We start from the raw sequence: 26,275 nt of genomic DNA on the forward strand, positions 1-26,275 counted from the left end.
GCTGTCGGCAACGAGTCTACTTGTGGTTTAGCAAAGCCACCCAACAAAAAAACAACTGAATTTCCTTGTAACCAAACTAAACTATGGGCAGAAATTAAAAAAATTCCCTCTACGCCCCCACTCAGTTCAATTCTCGTCCTAATGCAAACGGTGTTTCTTCTGAAAAGAAAATCCACAATGTCAATTGGCTATTGGTTAAGCAAAAGAAGGTTCTAAAAAAACCAAAGCGTTCACGACTTTGCTATATCAATTTAAATAACTGTCATACACGGTTAGATAACATATCAGAGTTACACAGTGTAATATTATAAACTCGGAACAACTGAAACAAACTTCTATTAAAGCTGACTAATCGGAAGACGTGACTGAAAGTGCGACTCGCAGATCATTGGATGTTCCGCAGACGTACATTCTGTGTGTCTTTATCTCTTGATTGGAGCCAGTACTGCCTCCATAGTAATTTTCACTTACATTATCATGCTTGCAAAAGATAATCTCCCTGAGGATTGGTTCATGGCCATTGAGAAGATTCCCCATGCTCAAAACTTTCCTCCATGACTGGTTCGCTGTAGGGTGTTTAAACAGGTTTTCAACAGCTCGTCTTTCATGCATTCTTACCCTCTGCTTCATATCAAATCTCTGACGGGAAAGGGAAAAAAGAGTAACTTTAGTTACATATTCTAGGATGTTTCAGAGTTAAACTACTAGGTTAAGATTTATTTAGAGGTCCTCTATATGATCAACTGTTGGTACACGCTAAAGGTGAAGGACTGCAGAGAACAATGATTTACTTGGTTTTATTTAAAATATGTCCCCAGAACTTAGTGGAAAGATATTAACTAATCCTTTTCAATCGTACAACAATGCATCGGATATATTATGCCATGTCCTCATCTTGCAATTGCACCACACCACCGCCTGACCATATGGAAATGTGGATCCTTGTTCACCGTGCAATTTCAAGGCTTTTTCTCAATGTTAGCTTGTCTCTAAAAACATCGATGAAATGTACAATATTTTGTAAATGACCAAACGCTTTGATTTCTGTACTCTTCTGGGATTTTACAATCCCACGGCCAAGGTACATGATAGACCCCAAGTGGCACTAGACATAAGAAGTGGCATAAGTGCAAATTCTCAAAAGGTGTTGCAAATTAGCATACCTCATCTTGTATCAGAACTATTTCAAATATTACCATCATTTACGAACTTGATTTAATAATATAACCCATCATCTCTGTTTTCTTGATAGTTCAATCTTTATCATAGGACACCTCAAGAATGATGGCACTCACTCACCTAACTAGTAAACAGAAGGAGCTACACTACTTTTAGCCCATATTAGACTCGATAAAAATCATAGAATGGAAAACACACTCAAAAAAGAATCAATTTTGGGATAGTTTTTCTATGTAGTCTATAAATTAAACTTCCGGCCTAGAATGAGAAGGCATTTACCTTATCCTCGTGGCCACCGGCTGAGCTTGTTCCCATTCTAGGAAGATAAAAATTGAAGAAGTCCTCAAAAATTACTTTCGAGAGACGCGGTGCAAGTGACATCTTACGATGTACAGAAGCTGCAAAAGTTAGCATCTTTTCTACATGTTCAAAGACAATGCTTAGCCGTCTCAGGTCATCAATAACCTCACCCTTGTTAGGCAAATCATTCGCTGCAATGCAAATACAATTAAAATCTGACAGGTTACAGCATGAACAAATGAATGCATTGCGAAGAAAGGATATACCCTGCAAAGGTTTCAACGTTGATGCCATTGTCAGATAGAGTTGCGCTATTTTAGTTTTCATCTGTTTGAAACCACCAAATGAGGTTTGGTTCAGGCTATCAGCTGATGCTCTAAATGCGGTGCAAACCATTTGCTCAAGAAGCACGTGTGGCCGTATTATCTCCAAGTAGTGAAGAATCTGTGGAAATTGTGGTTGGTCAGAAGTGGTGGAGGAAAAGAGACGCCATTATCATAATAGAACTTCCTATTAAATCAAGTTGCATAAAGAATAAGACCACTTCATACTACTACAATTTTTAAAGGTTTTCTAATCTGCAATTAACACCTTTCCTATTATAGGTGGAGATCCAATTGCTGAGTCTTTTGATGCACGGAAAGGGAAGTGCAATCAAGTGAAAAGTTCAGATGGATATGATGAAGTTTGACCATGTCCCTAGATCTTTTTCGGAATACTTGACAAAGACATTGGATACGGGATCTCATGGACACTACGGGATTAACAGCTTCATATGTGCACCTTTAGCGTTCGAAGCATCTAGAGAATGCAACTCACTTTCACCTTTCCTATTTATATGACGGTTTCAGAGGCACTTTGCAGGACGATATGGAGTGGTCCAGTAAAGTGATCAAGGTCTAGGCTACTCAAACAGTCGAGCCAATCATATTATATCTAATGACATGTGAGTTGGGTCATGATAGTTTGGGTACTATCATGGTAATAAAATTGAATAACAATTTTCTGACCCCGTTCTGAGGTTGAAGCAGTTCCATCCGTAATATTTGCTATCACGAACTTAAAATCACCAAAATTTCCTAAGTATTGAGGAGAGTAATCTATATCTTCTTAATATTTGAAGTATAGATAGGCCAAAATATTAACAAAACCATGAAGAGAAATCCCAGCATACTGTTAAAGAAGTTTTTTTTTTTCTGGGTCAAACAAATGTTATTTACTAGAGCTCTCTCTTTCTATGTACACATTACCTTCTCTCCTTCTCGATTTGGATCAAGAAGAGGCTTTTGCTCAGAGGCTGGCAAAGCTGGGACATTGTTCCAAATTTGCCGCCATGAGTTCCCATGCTCTGACATACGTGTTGAAAGCCTTCCCCGAGGTGGCCAAACAATCTCTACTCCTTCCAGTTTGTCAACTTTGTATCTTTGATCTTCCAATTCAGCAGTCTCCCAATCACCAGGTGAATGCCATCGTATGAAATCTTCAAAGACAGCATCTGGGTTCACTGCTTTAAATGCTGACATATCTATTTCAAAGACAACATCAGCAAGACTGAATTGTCGCAATATTATGGCCAAATAAGAATCCGTATCACAAGAATTAAAAAAATAAATAGGGCTTTTAAGTACTTCAAACTGATCAACGTGACTTTAGATTGTGTAAAAATGGCTCCTAACTCAATTAAGGAAGACAATAGAATCTAAAGAACAAATTTATCCCTATGGAGCTGTAAAGTTAAACTACGTAGTCAGATAGAGAGTATGAGACAGGTGGTGAATGAAGTGTATTGGGATAAACAAGCTTGTAAAGTAACGCCTAGCCCTTAACCAGCATGCCTATTATACTTCTAAGTGAATGGCTACCACACACAGAACATTAGTTTTAGATTCTATATATTGCTACGACGAGTCCTTTCACTAACTACTTATTTTCAAGTCAGATACAAGTATACAACCCTATGTATCTGGCTTTCTGCTATACACTTCACCAACTATAGCTCGACTCCGAAAAAGGATTTTCAATATCCACCCACTCACAATCATATGAGCCAAACTGTCAATTATCTCACAATACTAGCTTTACTAAAAGCTTCGGGTACATCATGGATTCAAGGCAAACCTTAGTAGGCAGTCCACCCTACACATATTAGAAGTTCACTGCTGATATCAGAGTAAACATCTTTACTTTTTAAAAAGTAAGATCTAATAAATCTAACACTGGAACACGTCAAACAGAGATTTTGATCAAGATCAAATCACCTCACTCTTACTCTATACATGAGTATAAATTGATAGTGCCAAGGAGTCACTACACATTTACAGTTTTAGTTCTCTGCTTTAAGATGACAGCTTACTATTATTACAATGTAGAAATGAAAGCGGACTTAAAAGATGCCAAGGCTTGCTATTATTGCTATTTGAGTATGTTCACATTAAGCAATGAAAGAGGACTAAAAAGAAAATGCCAATTCCTATCGCCACCATTTGATGACTCCTGCCATCAAAGACACCACCTTTTTACTCCTACCGCCATAATCCAGGCACTAAAACAGCCCCAACATCACCGCCTCCGCCATCCCCATACCTTCCTTACTAAGCACCAACACCAAATCCACCACTAAACTAATACCACCAGTCCACCACCATCATGCTAACATGACCGCCACCAAAACGAGCGCTTGACCACTCCCACCATCACCTTCACCAATCTAAAGATCAATATTCCACACTACCCCATACACGCCCAAGCAGATAAGACTGCAACTTACTTTTGGGACCAATATTTTCTTAAAGTATTAGTGTTGGTATATCATAAAAGCTAGTTTAAATATCTAAAATAGTAATGCTCGACGCATATATGCATATGCTTATCACGAGTTTTCACATCCAAGGCATGTGCATTGACACTAAAAACAATATAAGTATCTAACTGATAAAATATACATATATGTGCAGGTATACGGCTATAACTGGAAGATGGTTTCTGCACCAAAAGTCTCCTGAACATCGTCTCTTGAGGTTAAAAAATTGCACTTTCATCAGAATTTAATACTGACGGAGAAGAATATAAAGACAAAGGGAAGTGGATAAATACTGCTGTATAGTGGTGGACAGTTTCATGCATTAACTATAAGATCAAAACCATTGCCAAAGTATCAAATTATCTAATATTGACGTATTTTCCACACGTATGCGCATAAAGTTAAAGCCATAGTTATCTACGTAAAACTAAGAACAATATCGTTAAACATGGTATATATAATGTTTCCACTGGTAAATAACCTACCACACTACAATTAAGTCCTGCTGAGTACTGTATATACGACATTTGCAACTCATTGAAGGTGCATACCATTTCTTTCAAAAGATTATTATGGTGCTTAATGACTTCAGAGCGAATAATGGGAAAATTGTACTATTATTCTAGATATAATGCACTTGAACTTGTTCAACTCTAGTTCATAATTCGGCTTAGTCATGGCTTGAGCCCAGTCAGGGTAAGGCCCAGAGTTTTTGTTGCCATCAAGTTGGATTTAAAACTTAAGTTGCTGCCCCCTGCGTTCATAATGATAGAGTTCCAAGTAGAATTACCCCAATTATTGGGATATGATTTGAGTTCAGTAAGGCAAGTCATTTTCAGCACCATACAGAAAATAATTTATTTATTCCCAAGCCTAAAATGAGATCCAGAAGAATGATTTGCTGGAACTCTAAATCCCATTACACTCGCCAAGCGCTTGCAAATAAAAGATTCCTTCCATTGATTTGCTTTGCAGGATTGCAGGGTACCAAGCAGGGGCTAAGATGCATATGATCAACCATATTTTCATGTATGAACGCTCTTGCTTTAACTTATTAAGCCCTAACCTAAAGACATAAGATCCACAATTATAAAAAATCTATATTACTTGTGTCCACCTGATAAGCTATTTAGATTAGAAAACAGAAGTTACTACCAACATATGAAACACAAAAGGTAGACATCATAAATTAGAAGGAAGACTGTAGAAGCATTTTACATTTTTACCTGAAGACAATATGTCCTTCTCCAATTGTCCAGAAAAGCTCTGTCAGGAAAAATCCAAAAGAGAGCTGTTCTTTTTAGTGCATGCGCACAAATCACTAAAGCATAAATAGTTCCATTTAAATAAAATGAATAAGCTTGTAAAAAACTTTATGCTACTATATATTAAACTTAAACTTGCAACCTATAATGAAATCAATTCAATTATGATAACCACATTCCACAAATGACAATACACATCTAAAAACTATATTGAGTTGATATACCAGTAACAACTACAACATGTTACAACTATACAGAACAAATATATAAGGAAATGAATCCTATATTACTATTCCGGGGACCATAAATTGTGGAGAATATAACAATAACGTCTGCACTGTTGATAGCCAACACAAACAGAAATGTGGTCAAGCATGATCTCTAAAGACAGATGCCAGATGAATTTCCAGATTCTTGATTTGTTCAAGTTCCATTATGATGGTATAATCTACTCATGTTATGAAGATAAATTTCAGGGCCTAAAAGGGGGAAACTGATGCTGGGCATAGATTCGAGATACTCCATACTCATAACAGCGAACACAAAGTGTTACCTACTCACAAAAGTAGACTTCTGTTCATCTAAAACAGTAAGAGGACTTTATAGGCTCCACAGATTATTGCTAAACCAGAGGACTCAAAACCACAGTTGTCAACTCGTGAATCCCAACGGGAATCATTTTCCAAACTCACAGAAAATGTTCATGTGTGTGTTTTTGTTTGTGTTTGAGTGTGCCTTTGTGTTTCTGCGTGCATGTGGTTGGTAATCACACATCTTATTGTACCATATACACATGTCACTCTACATAATTTACACACACAGGCACAAACACAATCACTATACACACAAATTATTAGTGTATTCGTAAAAAGCGCAAGATAACTTCTCTTACAGCAAAAGATTTTGGCCAACATTTGTCTCACGGTTGTTACCTTTTGGATGAAAGAGTTGGAAGATTTTACTACTCTTTTGGACAACAACAGATATATTCAACTTAATTTCAAAAAGAAAACCCATAATGATTAAAGTAATCCCCACCTAGCAAGATGCTAAATTTTGAGACTTCAAATTCCCCTCACCTAGAATACAACCCATGACTTTATGAAGAACTAGAACTCATCTCCTATACCATGTTATCAAAACATAATAAAACAAGATGAGGAAAAAAAAAAGATGAAATCCTGGCATTATCTTTGTTAGAGTTCTTTTATTTCTGGGAAATTTCCCAAGAGAATTCAGAGGCCTTGGCCAACAGTATTTTTACTATGTTAAACCCTATTATTTTCATCTATATGTGGGTGAGAGAAGGGCAAAACTAATTAAGGCCGTATACTATTTTCTTTCTTCTCCAAATTATGGTCTTCTCTTATTCAATAGCTAAAGCATAATTTTAACTATCTTCATCGTTCTCTGTCTGGCACAACAAGAAGATAATCACCATACTGAGAAGGAGAAGAAACAAATCTCTGCTGTCAAAAGGAAAAAATGGTTAAAAACTTTTAATTTTCTCCCTTCTTCTAGCTTTCTTCCTTCTACATCTCTGTCTCGTCTTTCCATATTCTTACTTTACGCATCTGCAACCACTTGTGTTGCTTAGAAATAGTCAAAATTACCTTGGCTCAGTTTTTATTTAGATTTTTCTTTCGCTCGGTAAAAGGAACCTCATTTTTGAATTGGTCATTTTATGAAGTAGAATTGCCATTTTAATTTGAATTTGGTGAAAAATGCTCAATTATATAATATTTATATATATATTATTCAAACGTGTCCATGACGTATCCGTGTCCTATATTTTTGAAAAATGCATTGTCCACGTATCCGTGTCGTGTCGTATCCATGTCGCATATCGGTATCCGTGCTTCCTAGTCTAGATACTAGATCCCCCACTGGTGTCTTTGTTATGCACATATCCTTCGGATCGAGAAATGGCCCTGAGATGGTGAGACCTCGTGTGAGGTCTCCTTTCTGCGTCAGTAATTAGTTGCAAAAGTTAAAGTCAATTAAATTACCTATCCAAACACACATAAAACTTGTAAAAAGTGGAAAAGATTGAGTAAATTGTAGGGCATTCAAAGGAAACAAATAGCATGAAAAGGGGAAGCAAGCTTACAAATGCATTCCCAAATGCTTCAACCACACGAAGTCGTTCTTCATGCATATCTTCTGTCATAATTGGAGCGTCCTATATATTTTAAACAAATAAAAAATAAATACGAACATAAATAATAGTAATAGTATCAGAAGAAAAAAAAAACAAATCAATTAATCAAGATATTAGATATGCAACGAAAGACCTGTGTATATGGGGTATGCATCATTTGATATGAGTTCAAAAGCATCATAGACCCCGCTACACCAGCCGTCCCTCTCCTGGATTTCTCTGATAAACTCTTATCTCCAAATGCTACAGCATCATCTGGACCAACAGCAGACTCTATTCTAGTTTTAGAATCATATCGACCATCTGCTCTCAAGGGGCTAGAGTACAAAAGGCCAGAGCTAAGATTCAGTTAGATGCCTTATAAAGATTATTTTCAAGTTGATCTGCAGCATTCCCAAAATGGAGAAGCACACGTATGGAGTATGGGAGAAGTCCAACAAGTGAAATTTTGTTTTTTTATAATAACAAGTGAAGTAGAGAATACTTCCAACCTCCAAGTTATCAAGAATTATAAAGCTTGGTAGCTTTGGGTTATGAGCTACAAATAATGTGAAGGTACCTGGCTTGTCGCACAAATGAAAACCAAAAAAAAAAAAAAATCAGATGAAGAAACTCATATGAAATGTTCTACTGGTTCAGGTCTCCATTTTCACAACATGTCATAACTACGTGAGAGTGGTCTAGCTGTGCCTATTGAATCAGAGGAAGAAAGAGAAAAATATGTATGGCTTCCAACATATCCTAAACCAATAGAAAAAAAAATCATGAGCTGATATCTTTTCTTATCGGGAAAAGAGGGAAAAAATGGAAATTGCGATGAAAATAAGGAGAAGAATGAGATATTGGGAAAAAAGACCCTCGTGAGCAGAGGTTTAGTTAGGCTGCTCACAACATCATGGTGAACATCCTCACACAAAAGAGAGGAAGAGATGGATCCATTTGAAAGTTCTAACCACATCAAACATCGTGCCAAATTTATAATATAATTAGAGCTACACCACTCCTGATATTGCAGTTTACCTAATTATGCCCACAAAGCACATCTTTTGGAATTTTAAAACTTGTGTGTTCATCATCGTCTCATGTGTTTTCCTAAAATCTAAATTGCCGAAGCCAAGAAGGGGTTTCCCAAGATTTGAAAGGTCCGTTGAGCACCTCATGGCTAAGTCATAATAGATCTGAACACTTGCCCCAGATCGACTTCCAGACCATAATTGCTCTAGTGAATAACTAAAGTTTGTCAAAAATCAACTTGCAAATCAAAAGTTACAGCAATTGGGTTTCAAAATGATAAAGTACACCCACTTGTCCCTCTGTCACTTGTGCACCTTTCTCGTCTTTCACATACTCACTTTGCCTCTTTTCTCGCTTAGCCTTTCAAAAACAATGTATTACACACTGCCATATGCGCATTCTTCCACTCTCCTCATTTGTGCACCTATCCTCTCTTCCACATAAGCATTTTAACTCTCTGCTCAGTTTACATGCAATGTATTATGCACCATGCAACCTCCATCCAAACCAAACACCCACTTCTAATACGCGATTCAAAATTTTCCAAAAATCAACTTTCTAACCTTTTCAATAGCGTTCTTGCTACCCATGTCATAATTAGTTTCAGTTTGTTGTTTTTCTTTCTTTGCTTCTTCTTCTTGCCTTGTAATAGGATATCTCATCCTAGTTTCTATTTCTATATTTAATATAAACCTCTATTTTACCGATCAAAAAAAAAACTAGCTGATTATTTGATATGATGATCTCCATGGGTCGAGATCATCCTTGCCAAAAACATTTAGGCTACATTGATACCTTTTGTTCGATACAAACCCTCATTGGACACTTTTATGTCCAATGAAGTTGGACGCAACACTCTTGCATTTACAAATTTCTATAACGAAAGAGCAATTGATTTGTTGGTAGACTTGGATGATTTCAGAATCAGAGGTTTCTTGTTTTATATTATTATATCAGATAAACTCAAAATGTAGGTCAATATCAATAGGATTGATAAACAAAAAGTTGAAATGACACATAGTGGATCTTTAAGATATGACCAAACATATGAGTATCAGGTCACAGGCTTTTGATAAGAGAAAATAAGGGGTGCTCACTTGTTTTATTCACCTGTCACGTTTTAAAGCACGGAGTTCAGTGGGCAGTTCACTTTGAGTTCGCTTCCCCCCAACTAGGCTGCCATCCTGTATTTTAACATAGGATGCAAAGAATATTAACTACACTGTCCAGTATGTGCACTTGAGAACAGCAAGAGATAACAAATATAAATTCACACCTCACTATGAGGAGAATTATGATGATTGCTCCCACCCATGTCTTGCAGAATGCTATCTGATTGTCGCTTTTTGTCAATGCATATAGCCAGCTGAAAAAGTGTATTTGAAAATGTGAACCAAGAAATATGGTATTTGCAATTCACAAGAAAATCATACAGGACATTCCTTTTTCATAGGTACAACCTATCCTTCTTTTAAACCCTAAACTCTACCCCCATGCCCCAATTCAGGTGAAGGTGGAAATAATCCCAAAACCCTGAGGCCCAGAGCCCCAAGGCTTCATCTGCAGGCTACTAGAATCTCACTTTTGTACGTTACTATGATCAGACCATAACTGAAATAACATCAAATTGAATACAAAGACACAACAAAAGTAGAAAAGAAATTGGAGGATCATACTATCATGCCAAATATCTTGCTCTATTTTACTCAATTTTCAATCATAATAATATTTCAAAAGTTTTCTGGAGGACCAACACACCAAATAGTCGAATACCATTTAATTGTATTCCGAGCATCTTCTGTAGTAGACACTAGTCATAAAGGCCAGGCAACTCCTAGATCTTCTTATGTAAAGTTCTTGAAATCGATTCAAATGGCTAAAAGCAGGATAATGAAGATCAGCTCAATCTCCAAAGTAAAGAATAAAAAAAGAGAGGAAATCCCTGAAGTAAATAGGAAAGCATTGTAAAGTAATAATAATATAAGTTGGACAAGGTTTGTGTTGACAATAGATAGAGATGCTCCAAATCAATTTGAATGTTAAAACAACTTGTTCCTTTACCTCTCTTTTCTCACATTTGACTAAGAACATTGAGTGACAGAATTGATGACTTATAAGCATCGCATCCTCATATTGTTCTACTTTTTTCAAAAATAATTGGTCTCAACTATGGATCATCCACGCACTATTTTACGTTTCAATCGGATTTTATATGTAAATTATATCACGTTCACGGCTTATTGGTACTCAGTTATAGAAAAATGTCTAGTTTATACCTTCTGGATTACGTGTAAGTTTCTAATCATTCAAATCTAAATACATATCAACTATATTCTCCATTAACGAATTAAATACAGGGTGATTAGTTGCTAATGGGGAAAATCAAGAATAAAAGTTTGCCAGAACTTAATGTTTTTGGTGACAATTAAGATTACCATTTGTAGTTTCTGGTGGATAAGGCATGTAGAAAGGTCAACACTCCCATTACATTGCATTCTGGGTAGCATCTGAGCCTCTTCCCAAAACCAACGGACTTCTCGAACAAATTCTTTCCAGAGACCAGCTAAAGCTAATGACCAAGAAAAAGAGAGTAAAAAAAACAGTGTCATCAACAAGTATTGTTTAGGAAATGATTCTTTAATAAGTATAAATGCAGAGAAACACAATGAATTCATAAAAACTGTGCTTAAAACATAGTATGCCCAGAAAGTGTTCTTTGAATACATACATACCACGTATGTTGCAGTCGCCAAACCAAAGAGAATGCAGACAAAATTGGGCAAAAAGTGATTCCAAGGGTGAGCCTTTAATGGCACGAGAACTTTTATGTTCTCCTTTAGAATAGTCTGGAATCTGCATTCCTAAATTAGCAAGCAGCTAGTTAGAGATTACTATTAAACTTGCAATTCAAAGAAGCACATAATGCTTTGCAATGAATGCCTCAAAATCATAAGAAAAATGAAAGAGAACATATTAATCATGTATCTCATACAATGATGTTCAAGAGAGGACCTCAATGAAGGCAAATCAATCTTGTCAGTTGTCACAGTTTCGTTTTTTACTACAGTTGTACCATGATGTTCCTAATCAGCATGCTCTTCTAATTAAATCTTGACTTGCAGATAAACCATTAAATGATTTGCGGTTTTCTGACAGAATGAAAGAAAAGGAAACATGTCTAGTATATCTGAAAAATAAAAAATAAAAAAACTGGATATTTTTCTTGCTCACTTATGTTAGACCTGACTCTTATGCAGCAACGATCAAATCAAGAACAAAGATAAAGAACAAAAAACGAAAATTCCACAGAGCTGTGTGCTTTCTCCTGATTGACGTACGTCGAGGGATCTACACCAATCGTAAATGCACTCTGGCAAACAAATAAATTAAAGTGGCAATTCCAAGTGCAGGTAGTCTTTTGGCATTTTTTTCATGTGAGATTTGGGCTACATGCTTACATGAGACAGTAGACAACAGTACGAAAATACCCCTGATATGTCCTAAAGTTGTTTTTCTTTTGATAGGAGAAGTATCATATATAAATATCCGATAATTACAAGAAAACAAAAAAGAAAAGGAATACAAATGCAAACAACTGAAGGTAGGTCTCCAAATCAAAACATAATGGCCTCCCATCTACATACAAGGTCCTCAAAAGGAACATCCCGCAGCTCCTCATGCACCTTCGCCCAGAAGAACATGAGACCTTTACACAATATTGCAAAGGGTAACATGCTCCATAAACGTTTTCCTTTCCGAGAGTGAATGTTCCAAGAGGCTAGAAGTACCTTCACCGGCCTTGGGCAAACCCCTCGACTCCTGAACAACAAGAAAAGGAACACCAAACTCACCAACGTGAGAGGGCAAAATAAAAGGGTATGATCCACAGACTCACCATCAATTAAACACATAGGACAAAAATTGAACAAGAACTCCTTGAACTTTCTTTTGTTCTTTTGTTCTTTTGTTCTTTTTTTTTTATAGGCTCCTTCAACTTTCTTTTCCTGAGATCAATAGTTAAAACACAATCCAAGGACACACACCACACGAAAAAAACAACTTTTGACGGAACACAAGAACCCCGGATGACAAAGTTAGGAAAGTTGGATACAGGAATCAGAAAAGGGCCCCACTAAGAGAAAGAAAACCAAAATAAAAAGATTTGGTGGTGAATTTTCCGTACAAGGTACAAAGAAGTCTATCCCAGTCCAAACTCACCATAGGAATAGACTCTAGAGCTTTTGTCAGTGCCGCCACACTGACTATGTCCCTATCAGAAAGAGCATAATAAATACCCCAAGTCCCAAGCAATATTACCATCATCTTTGTGCATTAACATACAAACAGGGCTTATAATCTAGGGAAAGAGAGATAAAGAGGTGTCACCTCCAACCAAACCCCAACCAAAAGCTCCTGCCATCTCCCAACTCATATCTAATGAAATGTGGAACACCTCAAGATCCGTACATCCACATCCACACCCATAAGGCGACGACACTGGACCAATGATCCAGCCAAAATTATCCTTTCCAAACCTAGAAGAAATAACCCCTCCACAAACTGTCCATCTCCTCACCATATCTCCAAAGCCAATTACCAAGCAGCACTAGGTTAAACTCATGCAATCTCCTAAGACCCAGTCCCCCAGCTTGTTTTGACATGCATAGCCTCTTCCACCACACAGGATGCTCTACTGATATCTATGCCTCTCCTTGTTGTCGTCCCGCAGAAAGTAATAACTTTCCATTTTATGAGCAATGCTTATAGGCATACAAAACAGGGACACGATCTCCTTTTGAGAGGAAACTGCCTTTCCAGCCAGCTAGTGTCCAACTAAAGCGCTCAATAATCAGATCCTAGATAGCCCTCAACCTATACTCGGAAGGTTCCCCACGTTACAGCCAATGGACTAGACCAGGCTATCAACCTCTACACTCTTGGTCACCCCGAAAATTGAAGTCTTCGACATATTCACTCTCAAATTAGAGACCCCCTCCAAACAGCATAGTAAACCACAACGGTATCTAAGCTGCTTCCTATCCTCCCCAAGAAACACAACCGTATCATCCACAAACTGAAGGTGAGACACAAGGACCTGCTCACGGCCCACTCTAAAACCCTCTAGCACATCTAAAACACCTAACATTTTAACGAACACCTCGATCACCAAAAGAAATAATAGAGGGGATAGGGGATTCCCCTCTCTAATACCTCTCGAACTTCTAAAAAACCACGCAGGAGAGCCATTACCAAGAATGGAAAATGAAGCGGAAGACTCACATCTTCTAAGTTTTAACCCAAACTCTCCCCCTAACACGTCTCATAACAACATAGTCAAGATACTCCGACTTCACATGATCATAGGCCTTACTAGATCAATCTTACAAACCAAACTGGGTTGACCACTATCTAAAGTTGTAGAACGCTGCTAATCAGGCACCAATGTCACAACACTGTCTTCAATATTTGCATCTTGTTTTCCTGAGTCGTTATTCTTTTATCAGCAATAAGAGAAGGTGAGACTACATGTTAAACTTAAGCATGAAACATAGTGCTCTTATGTCTTGGTAAAATTTCTACATTCCTACAGTGTCTAGATAACATTGGACTCAATGGCCTCAGGGATGAGGCATAACCACAACCCTTTGAATGAACAACAACATTCCCAAAATAGACACAGTGTGACACCAGCACATTTGAGGTGCACTAACAATTGTGACCTTATCTGCTATATAAATAGTGTCAAGTCATAGCACAACATATACCACCACAAAGCATTCTACGCTACCAAGCACAAAAGCATATATGAAGCTTCTAAGCTACCAAACTGTATAGCACAAGGTAACCTAATTACATTAAGAATCCCAATATACGTTTTTTTTTCACAAGTAAGCATATAACAGTCCCCTGCTTTCCAACATTTTCGTTCTTTGTTAGTTCCTGTATTCAAGGACTATATCCTAGAAAGATACAAATAGATGAATAAAATGAAAGATAAGGCCATGCATCAAAAGTGTAGCTATAAGCCTATAAATCCAATACAGGAGTAACAAAAAATGGAAGCCATATAACCTTCATGAAACAGATCTTTAAGCACGCGATCCAGAACTGTTGGAGGAGGGACAGTTGCTGAGGACTTTAAATCATCAGGACCTGTTTCAACATTCACAGATGAAGGGCAAAAATTAAGGAAAAGGCTGGAATTACCTGACAGAATTTAACAACTGGAATGATCAAGAAAGACAAATAAGTAACATTCACTAAACCTGACACAAAATCTTCAATAAACTGGCCCCTAAAGGAGATATCCAATGCATTTATTAATAGACGCAATTGAGATGCAAACCCAATGGCATTTCCTTTGCAAGCATCATCACTGGAAAAGAACAATCATGCAAGATGTTATCATATACCAAAGAAAGTAAAACAATATTAAACATTGGGGCATCCAACTCAAAATCAATTGGCAGTGAGTGGAGAGCCGAGGAACTTATATATTGTTATGCAAGCCTGTCCATGTCCCACGTGGACTAAACTAAACATCTCAACACACCCCTCACGAGTGGCATTACTTAAGCCTAACACACGGACAACATACTTGGGTGACGTGGATTAAACAGTCCCTTTGGGCCAAACACACAATAGCCTGCTCTGATACCATATTAAACATTTGGGCATCCAACTCAAAACCAATTGGTGAAGAGTGAAAAGGCCAGGGAACTTATATATTGTTATTCAAGGCTTTCAATGCCACACATGAACTAAGCTAAACATCTCAACAAACATATTATCAGTTTTAAACCACAAGCTCTCCAAAAGGAGCAGGATATTTGTTCCCTTTTTCTTTTTGATGTAGGGGGCGAGGGACGAACTGTTAAGAAATCAGATGAAAAAACATCAACATGTAGAATAAGTTGATAAAAGGCTAGCTGCTGAATACTATTTTGTGTTCAAATATATTCAAGTCATATTCCATATTGTTGATGTACATGTTGCTTCAGTCAATATAAGGTCAAATATTGGTAGTATGCTTTTTATGCATTTATTAGTACAAATTTAAGGAATTATCCCTTCTGGTGTTATATACTTATACGAACCCATGTTTTGTATCAATTGATCATACCAATTTGAAGTGTGTGTCCAACATTAGAATCTAAATGTACTAAACTTTTTTGAAGGTTAAAAACCTCAGGTTTTTAAATAAGAGCTGACAAGGTGTGGTTCCAAAAAAAATTCACTGGTTGGAACAAATATGTCCAAGCCCAAATATGACCAAGTCAAGTATGCAACTGGCTCCTAATAGCTATTGTACATGGTTGCTACAAACTAAGGAGCACAACTAGTATGTACTAGAAGATGTTCCTCCTGAATGCTGATACGAGCTTTTGTCGGTCGACCTTGACTACCACAAAGGATGTTGTATATGTACGTTCCACTTAGACATAACTTCTTGCCTCCTCATACTCCTTCAGGACAGTTTGGACTTGAGGCAAGTCACACCTCCATTCCATCTCACACAATTTCACAAAATGCGGCACGTAACACATCAGGTCCAGTTCTGGATGGCCCAATGCAGCCAGGAAGATGGAGGGCTCAGAATCAAGGTCCAGGCCGGTAGGACATGAGGCAAGTAGTCTAGAGGAGGGACCACTACAAAAGTTTGGTCCCGGAGAAAAGCTGCTGGAGGAGGATCTTGGCCCAAATTGTTCAAAAGTTGAGATTCTTTCTCACGCTAGGACGGAGGAGGAGCTTGGATGCAGGTCAACCTGTAAGCAGATTCTGGGGAGTGATCAGCGCTAGCTATCCTGATCCTCTCATATCTGGCAGCTGGGCTATTCAAAGGCGGGAATTCTCGAAAGGGATTAGCCAGCCAAATCTAGTTGTGCTACAGATCTTATAAGAGAGAGATGCCCCACTCTCAGTACTACATCTAGAGCCTTGATACCTGATCTGTTTATCAGGGAAATTAAACAGGCATTACTACTGCTCCAGTCTCACTCCGTCTCTTCCATCATCCAAATAGTTTTCCACCTTTAAAACTATTCCGCCCTCTTACCCCACATCTATTTGTCATTGTGTAATATTTGCAATGACAACCATCTTAAACTTTGCACCACATGAAAAGCTAACTAAACATAATAAAGCCTTTCTCTCATTACAAAGATAATGTAGCATCCATGTCAATATGAGAATTTGTACTTGCATATAAAGTATCAGCAAAATATTCATTATGGAATGAGTGAAACATAAAAATATAAACATGCTCGTCCCTCAACCATAAACAGTCGTGCCAAGTACACCAAGAAAAACACCACAACTTATCAGCATGTAAGATATTGTGTGGCTAACAGCCTAACAACCATAACACTACCTCTAGCCCTCTACATTTAAAACATTATATCAGTTTGATACCATAACCATGCAACTGATCAAATAAATTCTTACAGATTCGGAGAGAGAACAGGAACCAAGAACCAGTTCTCAGCCTCGTGCGATGAAGCATTTTCTAGTTCAGCCATCACCGAAGATCCCTCGACCATCTTATTCGACCAAATAGTTATCAGATCAAATCCTGAATAAAAATAATAAAAATGAGAAAAAAAAAATTTAAAGAATCTACAAAATTTAAAAACAAATATATATATTTACATATATATAATACACACACACACACACACACACACAAGCTTTTTCTGATAACAAAAGCACAAACAAGGTACATGATTCTATTTTAACAATCTAATTTAACCACAAACATTCTAATTTAAATTAGCTTTTGTGGTTAAACATTCTGTGGCTGCACGCTTGACTAGTGTCCAAATAAGGTACATGATTCGCTTGAAAAACTCAAGCCAAAAGGGTACGAACCACAAGGAGCACAGGACCAGGGTGTTGATCCTTGGATTATAGCTCCATGTAATGTGCTTGTATCCGAGGAGGACTTCAAGACCACAAGGTCAGGAGTCGTGGTCAAGACCCAAGTCCAAGGGAATACATCCATGGACAGCAAATCTGACTAGGAACAGTCTTACATGACCGCACCCATTCACCTTCCATAGGTAATATCTCTATGTAGCATTGCTCAATCCTTGCTCACCAACTTAGCCTTGGAGGTCAGGCTGCCAGTCCAATTTTGACGTGACATGCCACTTTGTTCGGCCTAAGTGCTTGGATAATAGCATCAGGAGAAGCGCATGTACTCTGTCAGGAGCCCGACTTCCCGAGTTCCCGACCTCCAGGTCAGAAGTTGTGGTCAAGACCTGATTTAGCTCCAGGTTCTGGAGAAAACCAAAACCCCAGTCTGACCTGATCACACCCAGTCACCGCTGGCAAGTAATTGCTTACAGATATATGTGCCAGTGCTTGGTCCTAGCCCACCAAGCTAGTCTTGGAGGTCAGGTTGCCAGTCAAACCATGACCCGAACCTGTCACTCCAGTTGGACTAGCTGCCTCGGCAGTCAACCTCAAGAATAAAGTCTGTTACACTAGACGTGTCCTTAGTCACACAAACCGGGCAACCCCCCCTTCGCTCCCGCTCAAAATCCGCGCTCTTGCGGTTTATTTCTAAAAACGCTATAAAACCGCGATCTCAAAATTTATAAACCACGCTCTAAATATTTCGAGACCACGCTTTTATAAAATCAAATCCGGCGCTTTCAAAAACTAAAAACCACGTTTAAGAAAATGAAAAACCCAGCTCTGTTAATAAAAAAAACGCGGTTTCAAATGGTCGAGACCGCGATCTTGGGGACGATTTCACAAATTACTACAACAACTTTTCGATTAAAACTAAAATATGATCTCCTCATCTATCTATTTTAGCAAATATCATACTTCTGGAGAAAGGGGAAAGCTTTGAACTGTTGAAATTGATTATTGAATAAGCTTTTTTTGTCTTGATAAAGAGCTCAGCATCTTGATCAAGAAGGTAAGTTTCTTCTTCTATTTATTGCATGCTTTTCAGTTCTCATGGCACTAGTGCACTTATTCTTCTTCTTTCTATTTCGATTTTAGTAGTGAAGTTTGTCACTTTACAACCCCACTTCACACTTCACAGCTTTTGTTTGGCTTTGTCTTCTTCCTTATGCAAAGAAATAAAGATCACACACTAAAAAATACATTTGGCTTTGGCGCCATTCAATAGAATAGCATTTAACACTTCATGTATTACCATTATTGTGCTGACTTGTGAATTTGTAAAATGAAAATTTATTTACACTTCACACACTTTGTTTTACCAAATTTATAACACTTTACACTAACATATAGTTCTGTAAAAATGGTGTAGACTGAAATGGACGAGTATGAGCAAATTGATCCAATTTTTGTCGACAATCTGAACAATGAGGGTGATGGCGATAAAGATGAATTTTCATCCACCCCTTTGAAAAAGTATGTGAAGTTTCTTGAAGTCCGAAAGGGTGGTGCCTGCAAGTGGATATGCAATTTCAAATGTAAAAAGGATCCTTACACTGGTACATATTCACGTATTAGAGCTCATTTGATTGGCTTGTTACCAGGTCAGAAAGCACAAGGTGTAGTACTTTGCTCAAAAGTAAGTAAAGAAGAAAGAGATAAAATGAAGAGAGAAGAAGAAGAAGCTAATAAAGTTCATGGAGGTAGCAAAAAGCATCCTATTCTAGTAACTCCAATAGTTCCTCCAGTTGGCAACACAAGTTCGAGTATTTTGGGTTTGTTTAAGGTGAATGCAAGGAACGATGTCACTGCAATGATAGGTAGTTTCTTCTATGCCAATGGCATTCCCTTCAATGTAGCAAGGTCTCCTTTTTGGTTTGATATGGTGAGAGCAATAAATGAGGCTCCTAAAGGGTACATGCCTCCAAGTTCAGAGAAGATAAGAACTACACTACTGGACAAGGAAAAGTACAAGGTTGAAAAGGCTTTAATGCCTTTGAAAGAGCAATGGGCAACGCATGGACTGTCAATAGCTTCTGATGGGTGGACCAACATTAAAAATCAGACATTGATCAATGTGATGGCTGTTTCTGGAGGTAGAGCAATGTTTCTTACTGGTGTTGATTGTTCCGGCGAGGAAAAGACAGGTGACTTTATTGCTGAACTTTTGTTGACAGCCATTGAGCGTGTTGGTACATATAATGTTGTCCAAGTTTTAACTGATAATGCTTCAAACTGTAAGAGTGCTGGAGAAATTATTACTGCAAGGCACCCTCATATTTTTTGGTCTGGTTGCATGGCACACACATTGAGCTTATTGATGAAGGATATAACTAAGACAAAGGATTCAACACCGTTATCCTTTATTAATGATACTTATGAGCGTGCGAAATCAATTTGTTTATACATAAAGCATCACAATATGGCTTTGTTCATCTTTCGCACCATTTCAGCCCTAGAGGTGATTCAAGTGAAGAAGACGAGATTTGGCTCTCACTACATTATGTTGGAACGAGTTGTTCGAGTGAAAAAACATTTAATTAGTTTGGTTTTAAGTGATGAGTGGGAAAAGATCAAGAAAGGTCGTTCAAAGAATATCAAGCATGAAAAAGTGAAGAAAACAATATTGGACGATGAATTTTGGGAAAAAGCAAAGCTTATATTGTCATTTACAAAGCCAATTTGGTTTATGATTCGCTTTTGTGATTCCGACAAGGCTGTGATTGGTGAAGTATATCAAAGGATGAGTGATATGTTAAGTGAAATTAAAGAGGCTCTACTTGATCATTGGGAGCTAAGTGATATAATGGAAGACCTTATTAATTTTAGGTGGGAGAAGATGAATCGTCCGTTGCATTGTTTGGCATATGTGCTCACCCCACACTATTACTCCCAAGCTTGGTTGAGAGGTACTTACTTATTTTCAGTAAATGTTTTCCAATTTTGTTAGTTATATAATATGGTGAAATAGTATTTAATTACTTGTATATATTGGTGTGAATGATATTCTTAATTAGGTGGCCCTCAAAGAAGAAAGACTCATGCTGATCCATACGTTGATCAAATTTATTTGAATGTGGTTGAAAGAATGGTTAGTGAACCATTGGAAAGGGTAGTGATAAGACAACAACTAAGTGACTATCTTAGCAACAAGGGAACATTTGCTCGACCTCAAGCAATTGCAGATAGAGTGACAATGTTGGCATTAGCTTGGTGGGATATGTATGGGGTAACAACACATGAACTTCACAACTTGGCACTTAAAGTGTTATCCCAAAGCATTAATACTTCTTGTGCAGAAAGAGCTTGGAGCACTTATAGTCACATTCATAGTGTGAAGAGGAACCATATGAATGCTGATCGTGCTGAATCTTTGGTCTTTGTTCACTATAATCAACGACTATTGTCACGTTATAGGGCTGACTATGAAACTTACAAGAACTGGGATGTCTATGCTAATGAAGTTCATTTGGAGAATGACATTGAGGGTGTTGAAGAAAGGGAGCACAACTTGTTGTATGATGCTTGTGTTGCCTCACTTGGAAACATTAATTTGTCTTCTCAAGCTGAAGGGTCCTCAAGCAATGCTCAAGAACAAGGTCAGCGTGAAGAAATTGCACGTGGAAAGAGACCACGCGAAGGGTGATTGAAATAGTTGGTCTGGTCTCATTTTTGGTTTAGATTAAAAGCATTTAGAAATTGCTTTTCTTTTGTCTAATATTTTTGGGATAAAAGTCATAGAACTAATTAGACATTCAGAGTTTCAGACACATGACATGGTGTAAATGTGTAATCCCTTTGTTCAAGTCTTACTAACAAGATTGATGGGAACTTATATCTTTTTGTTTTCATTTTGTAAACTTATATTATTCTCAATCTTTTGGAATCAATTACGTACATCTTTTTGTGATATATTTGTAATGTCATGTTGTAGCCAAAACGCCAAGTATTAAATTATGGTGAAATTAGTATATTGTAATACTTCTCATGATCATTGAACAGGTAATTTGGCACTAATGGGATGCTATCTTTACATTTTTTTGCATATATGTATCTATTTTAATATACTTGTATAGGCGCTCCGTATGCGCTCTAAAAATGGGAGCTTCTTGATTTAAGCGCTTCGACGCTCTTGCTCTCGCTCTCGCTCTATGGTCTGGTGACTAAGGACGTGTCCTACACTCCTACCAACCACCTGTTACCTCAAACAATATAAGCAAGTATGCTCTACCGACTGACCTACGTGCAACAACTTCATTCCAACTGTTGTAGTTGAATATGTAGCCAAAACAACTACTGGTTCAGCTCCTTCAATACTCAAACACGCTCTGGCACCTTCTTCTTCTATATTCTATAGTGTTGGATTCCCAACATACTAGTCAAGTGTGAGAAGAGAAAACCCCACAGACATATTAAATGGAGCTCTCTTATAAACTTACTGTTAGAGTTCTAAGTGAGACGTTAGATAGGTGGGACCGTGGGACTGCCCAGTCTCCCCCCGCGAAGGGATTTTGTTATGTTTCCTATATTGGAAACCGACTATTTTTCCTTCATAAGAAGCGTGAGAGAAGGTCGAAAGTCCGAAACTAATTAAGTTGTACTCTCTTTTCTCTCAAACTTTCTTCTCCATTAGAAATAATCTAATTTTACACTTGCATTTTCAATAATTCACTAGTATGAGATGTAGGTGACCATGCTCAAATATCTAATGTAATGAGAATTTGATTATCAGGTTTTGGGGTGTGAACATGCTAAACATACAAGCCAGGACATTCCAAAACTTAATCTATTCAAGTCTCATAAATATTTAGATATCTAGGCTGAAATATTGCACAAGGATAACAAATTATAACCATAACTGTATCCAGAAGTATTAGCAACTATCTGCAGAGTAATTACTTGTACATGAATAAACAAAACAAAAATTATAAGAATGACAAAATCTTGAATTTTCATGCAAAAATCACACAAACGTAACAATAAAAACAAAATTACAGAAAGACCATCACACAATTAGGTGATAGAGAAACTACCAAAATGAACTCACCTTTTATAGGGTCTTCTGAAGAATACCATTCTGCCCAAGGGCAATCATCATCCCACTGTGCTCTGAAGTGAGTACCATTTTCAGGATTGTCCCCTGATTCATTTATCTCAGAATCACCTCCATTTACGTCATCTTCTTCATCATTGGGAGGCGTTCTGTATGTTAACTTCATTGTAAACTGAACCATGAAAGAACCTGTTGAGATGTCCACCGTGTAGAATGCCTACAATGTGAAACCAAGTATCAAAACATGCGAAAGGAAGTATAAGATGTCATCTAATAAAGTAAAAAATACTTGAACACACAAGACAATTGGTACAGTGCTATAAAATTGCGTAATAGAGAGATCCCACAAACAAGATACAGAGGAATCAAAATACTGGATGCAAAAAAGCAAGGGAGTCTAAATTTCAACAAGGTCTGCACATATATATCATTAATGTATCCTTGGATCATGAATGGATGGAAGGATATCGATATCCAAATGTGCATGCATGTACAACAAGATTAGAAATAGATTTTAAAATTGTTTTATTAGTAGGTTCCATTATTGAGCTGTGGTTGATGATCATTATGTCAAATTAAATGTAAATCTAAGATCTAAAAGCTAAAGCACATTTAAAAATATAGCAATATGATGATAAACACGGAGTGTGGAGATCACCTATTGCTTCTGATGCATCATCCATGTTTCTTAATTTTATTTTATTTTTATCCATGTTTCTTAATTTTCATATGCTATTTTCCTGTTGTCTGTATATATTCGTCAATGTTTCAAATCGTTAAGCATTCCATAAGTTTCCTAGATTTGTAGGTTTCTTTTCAGAGTTGACTCCTTGATGAACATTTACAAAACAAAAGTTTGTCAATATGGCCACAACAAAGGACAACATTTGAATGTCTACAGCATAGTTTTGGCCATCGAACTAGAAATAAATGATATAATACTCATATCATATTTGACACTTGGCCGTAATGCTGACATATGAAATATCACAGGAACTTACAAATTTAGAAACAAATAATTCGTACAACCCCTCCAAATGCATGAGCCTTATTGGGACTTGGCTACCAATAAGATCTGCTTCAAACCTCCTCGTAAGAACTGTGCCCATGTTCTGGATCCCAATGTATGCTTTCCGAGAGGCGTCATGCACAGGCACAAATGCTGGCCAGACACTGAAAGCAAAAAGAGGATGCAATTACGTTAAAAACAAATAAATAAGCTAGTTTGTTTCCTGACTTATAACCAACATCAAATAAATAATAGTTGCAGATTGTCTGAGATGGTTAGGAAGACAAAATAAGTTATGTGTTTAATGCTGCCTGGAAGCACAAGGAAACAAGACAAATGCTGCTTTTGGTGCAGATAATCTCAAGTTCACCAGCACATGAATCTAGCTTAAAGTGTCCAACAAAAACACCTGACAGGTAGTAGCAGTCCATTATTGTTCAATACTAAATAGTTTTATAGCATATTTCAAACTACTTCCATTATACTGGCAGACAAAATGGGTTCTGTGAGAATGAATCTTATGGTGGGTTCTCGTCCAAGGAGACAACATCATCCTCAAAACTCAGTAACTGATGGTCCCCATAGACTGCACAACCACTGAGTTTCAAAGGGAGACTAAAGTTTAGTAGAAAGATCCAGGGATGTTTCTAATGAGAGATGAGATTCAAATTTGATGGCCATTACCCAAACTTTGTAAGCGCTACTAATCTCAAATGATTATCGAAAATATATCCAGACAATTCTGCCAAGAAGATCAAGCAATTAGAAGGTGCAAAACCTACCAGCCACAGTTTGATAAGGCAATTGCAACTGAACTTAGAAGTTTAGTAGCCTCAGGTGCGTCAAGGACCACCCCACTGGCACTTAGAGGTGCAATCACCTAGTAATGCATGAAGAACAATTTAGTGGTTGGTTCCACAGAAGAAATCAAAACCATGCTCTATGTCTAAACCAATAGATAAACTTATGGACAACCACATGCTTCACCTTTATTGTTAGAAGTCTAAAACATAGATGAGGTCATTATCAACAATCAAGGAAAGCCCATGCCTTAAATGTGCGAATAGAACAGGACTAGTGATTATCATTAAAAAAGGGACTGATAAGCAATTATATCAAAAATACAGCCGTGCAATAAAAAAAGTGGTGTGGCTATGTAATTATCTATTTTGGTCCCTCCCCCACAACATCATGGAATCCATTTGGGAGGGTTGTAATAGTTTCTACTAATAATATACTGGTAATGGTCTGCCTATCCCTAAGCTTTATTCAAAAAAAAATTGTGTTGGATCTCAGGGACGCTTGCCAACACAGTTTCAAAAGGCATCAAATTTCACCAATTCACATACACCAGCACTGTTGTAACATGCTATGTTATCACTGAACAAACATACGTACACATAGATGGCATATCCGCTTAAGTATAAAAGTTACAGTATGATATGGTACAGGAACACACTAAAAATAGAAAAATGATATCATACGCACAAATTGAAAACTGTTCTCCAAAGTTCATCATGCAAAGACACTAGAAGAGAAGTTGTTCAGAGGAAATTGCCATTCTTGTAAGGATTGATCTTAAATAAAACCTTCTTACTGGGAAACATATGCATAATCTCTGCCTAGTTCAAAGCACCTTTATAATGGCTAAAAATTAAGGTGATCATAGACAAACTTCATCCTGAAGCAAATGTCGCAAAGACTATTATTAGTTCATTTGTGATTTACGTGTTTTCCCTAATAAGATCACTTTAGTTACATAAATTCATCTCCTAAAACCAAACTTAGCTGTCTAAATCTAACCAATCCTTCGGGAAACAAATCAAAGACATACCAAAAACTCCTTTACCCCAAAAGACAGCTGTAGATCATGCAAACCATCAGTCCAGTCCAGGATTTTGCCTGAAAACCAAAATTCAACCAACAGACAAGAAATATAAAATAAACCACCCCTACCCAAGTAATTGATAGAGAAACAATTAACTAATATGTAGAATACCATCATTATTGATCTCAAAACAGTACTCCAAGCAGTAGCTTTTCTTATTGTACTTCAAATCAAATTTTACTCTATACAACGTCGTTAAAGGAACCGCACCCTTCTCCTACAAAAAAAATGGTCATTACATAATAAATTTTAAAAACACGATTACTTAAGTTAAGTTGCATACCACTAAATTGTTCGGACCGTCACACAACCATTGCCGACAGACCGCCTCTATTTCAGATATAAATCTGAATAACAATAAAAAAAAGTTACACAGTCTCTCCAACAATCATATAGTTATAAATTTAGAGAAGAAAATTTTTTACCTTTCCCATGAAGAAGCTAGAGTGAAATCATCGAACTTCTCAAGCTGGTAAAAAAAATAAAAGTAATAAATTGGAAATTAAGTTAAAATTAATAGATGACGTGGAAAGAGTAGATTACCTCTTGTTCTTCTTCTATGATTTCTTCTTTGATTTTGCTGGTGGAAGCCATAACGGTTTTCTCACTTTTGAGAATCTCATATAAACCCCTCCCAAACTTTCGACTATAGTATAATAATAATTCTGATCTCTAATAATGTTCAGTAAT

The 26,275-nt window shown here is 37.2% G+C and overlaps 1 protein-coding gene across 2 annotated transcripts; it reads right to left on the reverse strand.

Moving 5' to 3' along the window:
• Positions 1–210: 210 nt before the first annotated feature.
• LOC147483427 (Rab3 GTPase-activating protein catalytic protein) lies at positions 211–26,275 on the reverse strand. Of its 2 annotated transcripts, none has more exons than XM_086575336.1 (22): positions 26,129–26,275; positions 26,011–26,054; positions 25,869–25,932; positions 25,697–25,802; positions 25,532–25,599; positions 24,480–24,577; positions 23,690–23,861; positions 22,683–22,905; positions 17,165–17,291; positions 14,986–15,095; positions 14,792–14,872; positions 11,452–11,580; positions 11,155–11,288; positions 9,996–10,085; positions 9,830–9,903; positions 7,839–8,022; positions 7,655–7,726; positions 5,506–5,545; positions 2,730–3,004; positions 1,746–1,923; positions 1,459–1,670; positions 211–639 (listed from the first exon to the last, which is right to left on the reverse strand). In XM_086575336.1, exons 1-22 carry the CDS (start codon positions 26,177–26,179, stop codon positions 349–351), a joined length of 2,823 nt encoding a protein of 940 aa, XP_086431462.1. In that variant the 5' UTR covers positions 26,180–26,275; the 3' UTR covers positions 211–348. The 2 variants fall into 2 exon arrangements, with proteins under 2 accessions (XP_086431462.1, XP_086431461.1); XM_086575335.1 differs by having other exon boundaries at positions 7,839–8,043.

This window comes from Coptis chinensis, chromosome 8 (assembly GCF_015680905.1).
Source record: "Coptis chinensis isolate HL-2020 chromosome 8, ASM1568090v1, whole genome shotgun sequence".
Classification (NCBI taxonomy): domain Eukaryota; kingdom Viridiplantae; phylum Streptophyta; class Magnoliopsida; order Ranunculales; family Ranunculaceae; genus Coptis; species Coptis chinensis.

Bases quoted from the DNA above. Each gene is read 5' to 3' on its own strand.
- LOC147483427 (XM_086575335.1), bottom strand. From the start codon at position 26,179: ATGGCTTCCACCAGCAAAATCAAAGAAGAAATCATAGAAGAAGAACAA. The intron at 25,933-26,010 runs GTAAAAAATTTT...ATTGTTATTCAG, and splicing joins CTAGCTTCTTCATGGGAAAG to ATTTATATCTGAAATAGAGG. The intron at 9,904-9,995 runs GTGTGAATTTAT...GTTAAAATACAG, and splicing joins ATAATTCTCCTCATAGTGAG to GATGGCAGCCTAGTTGGGGG.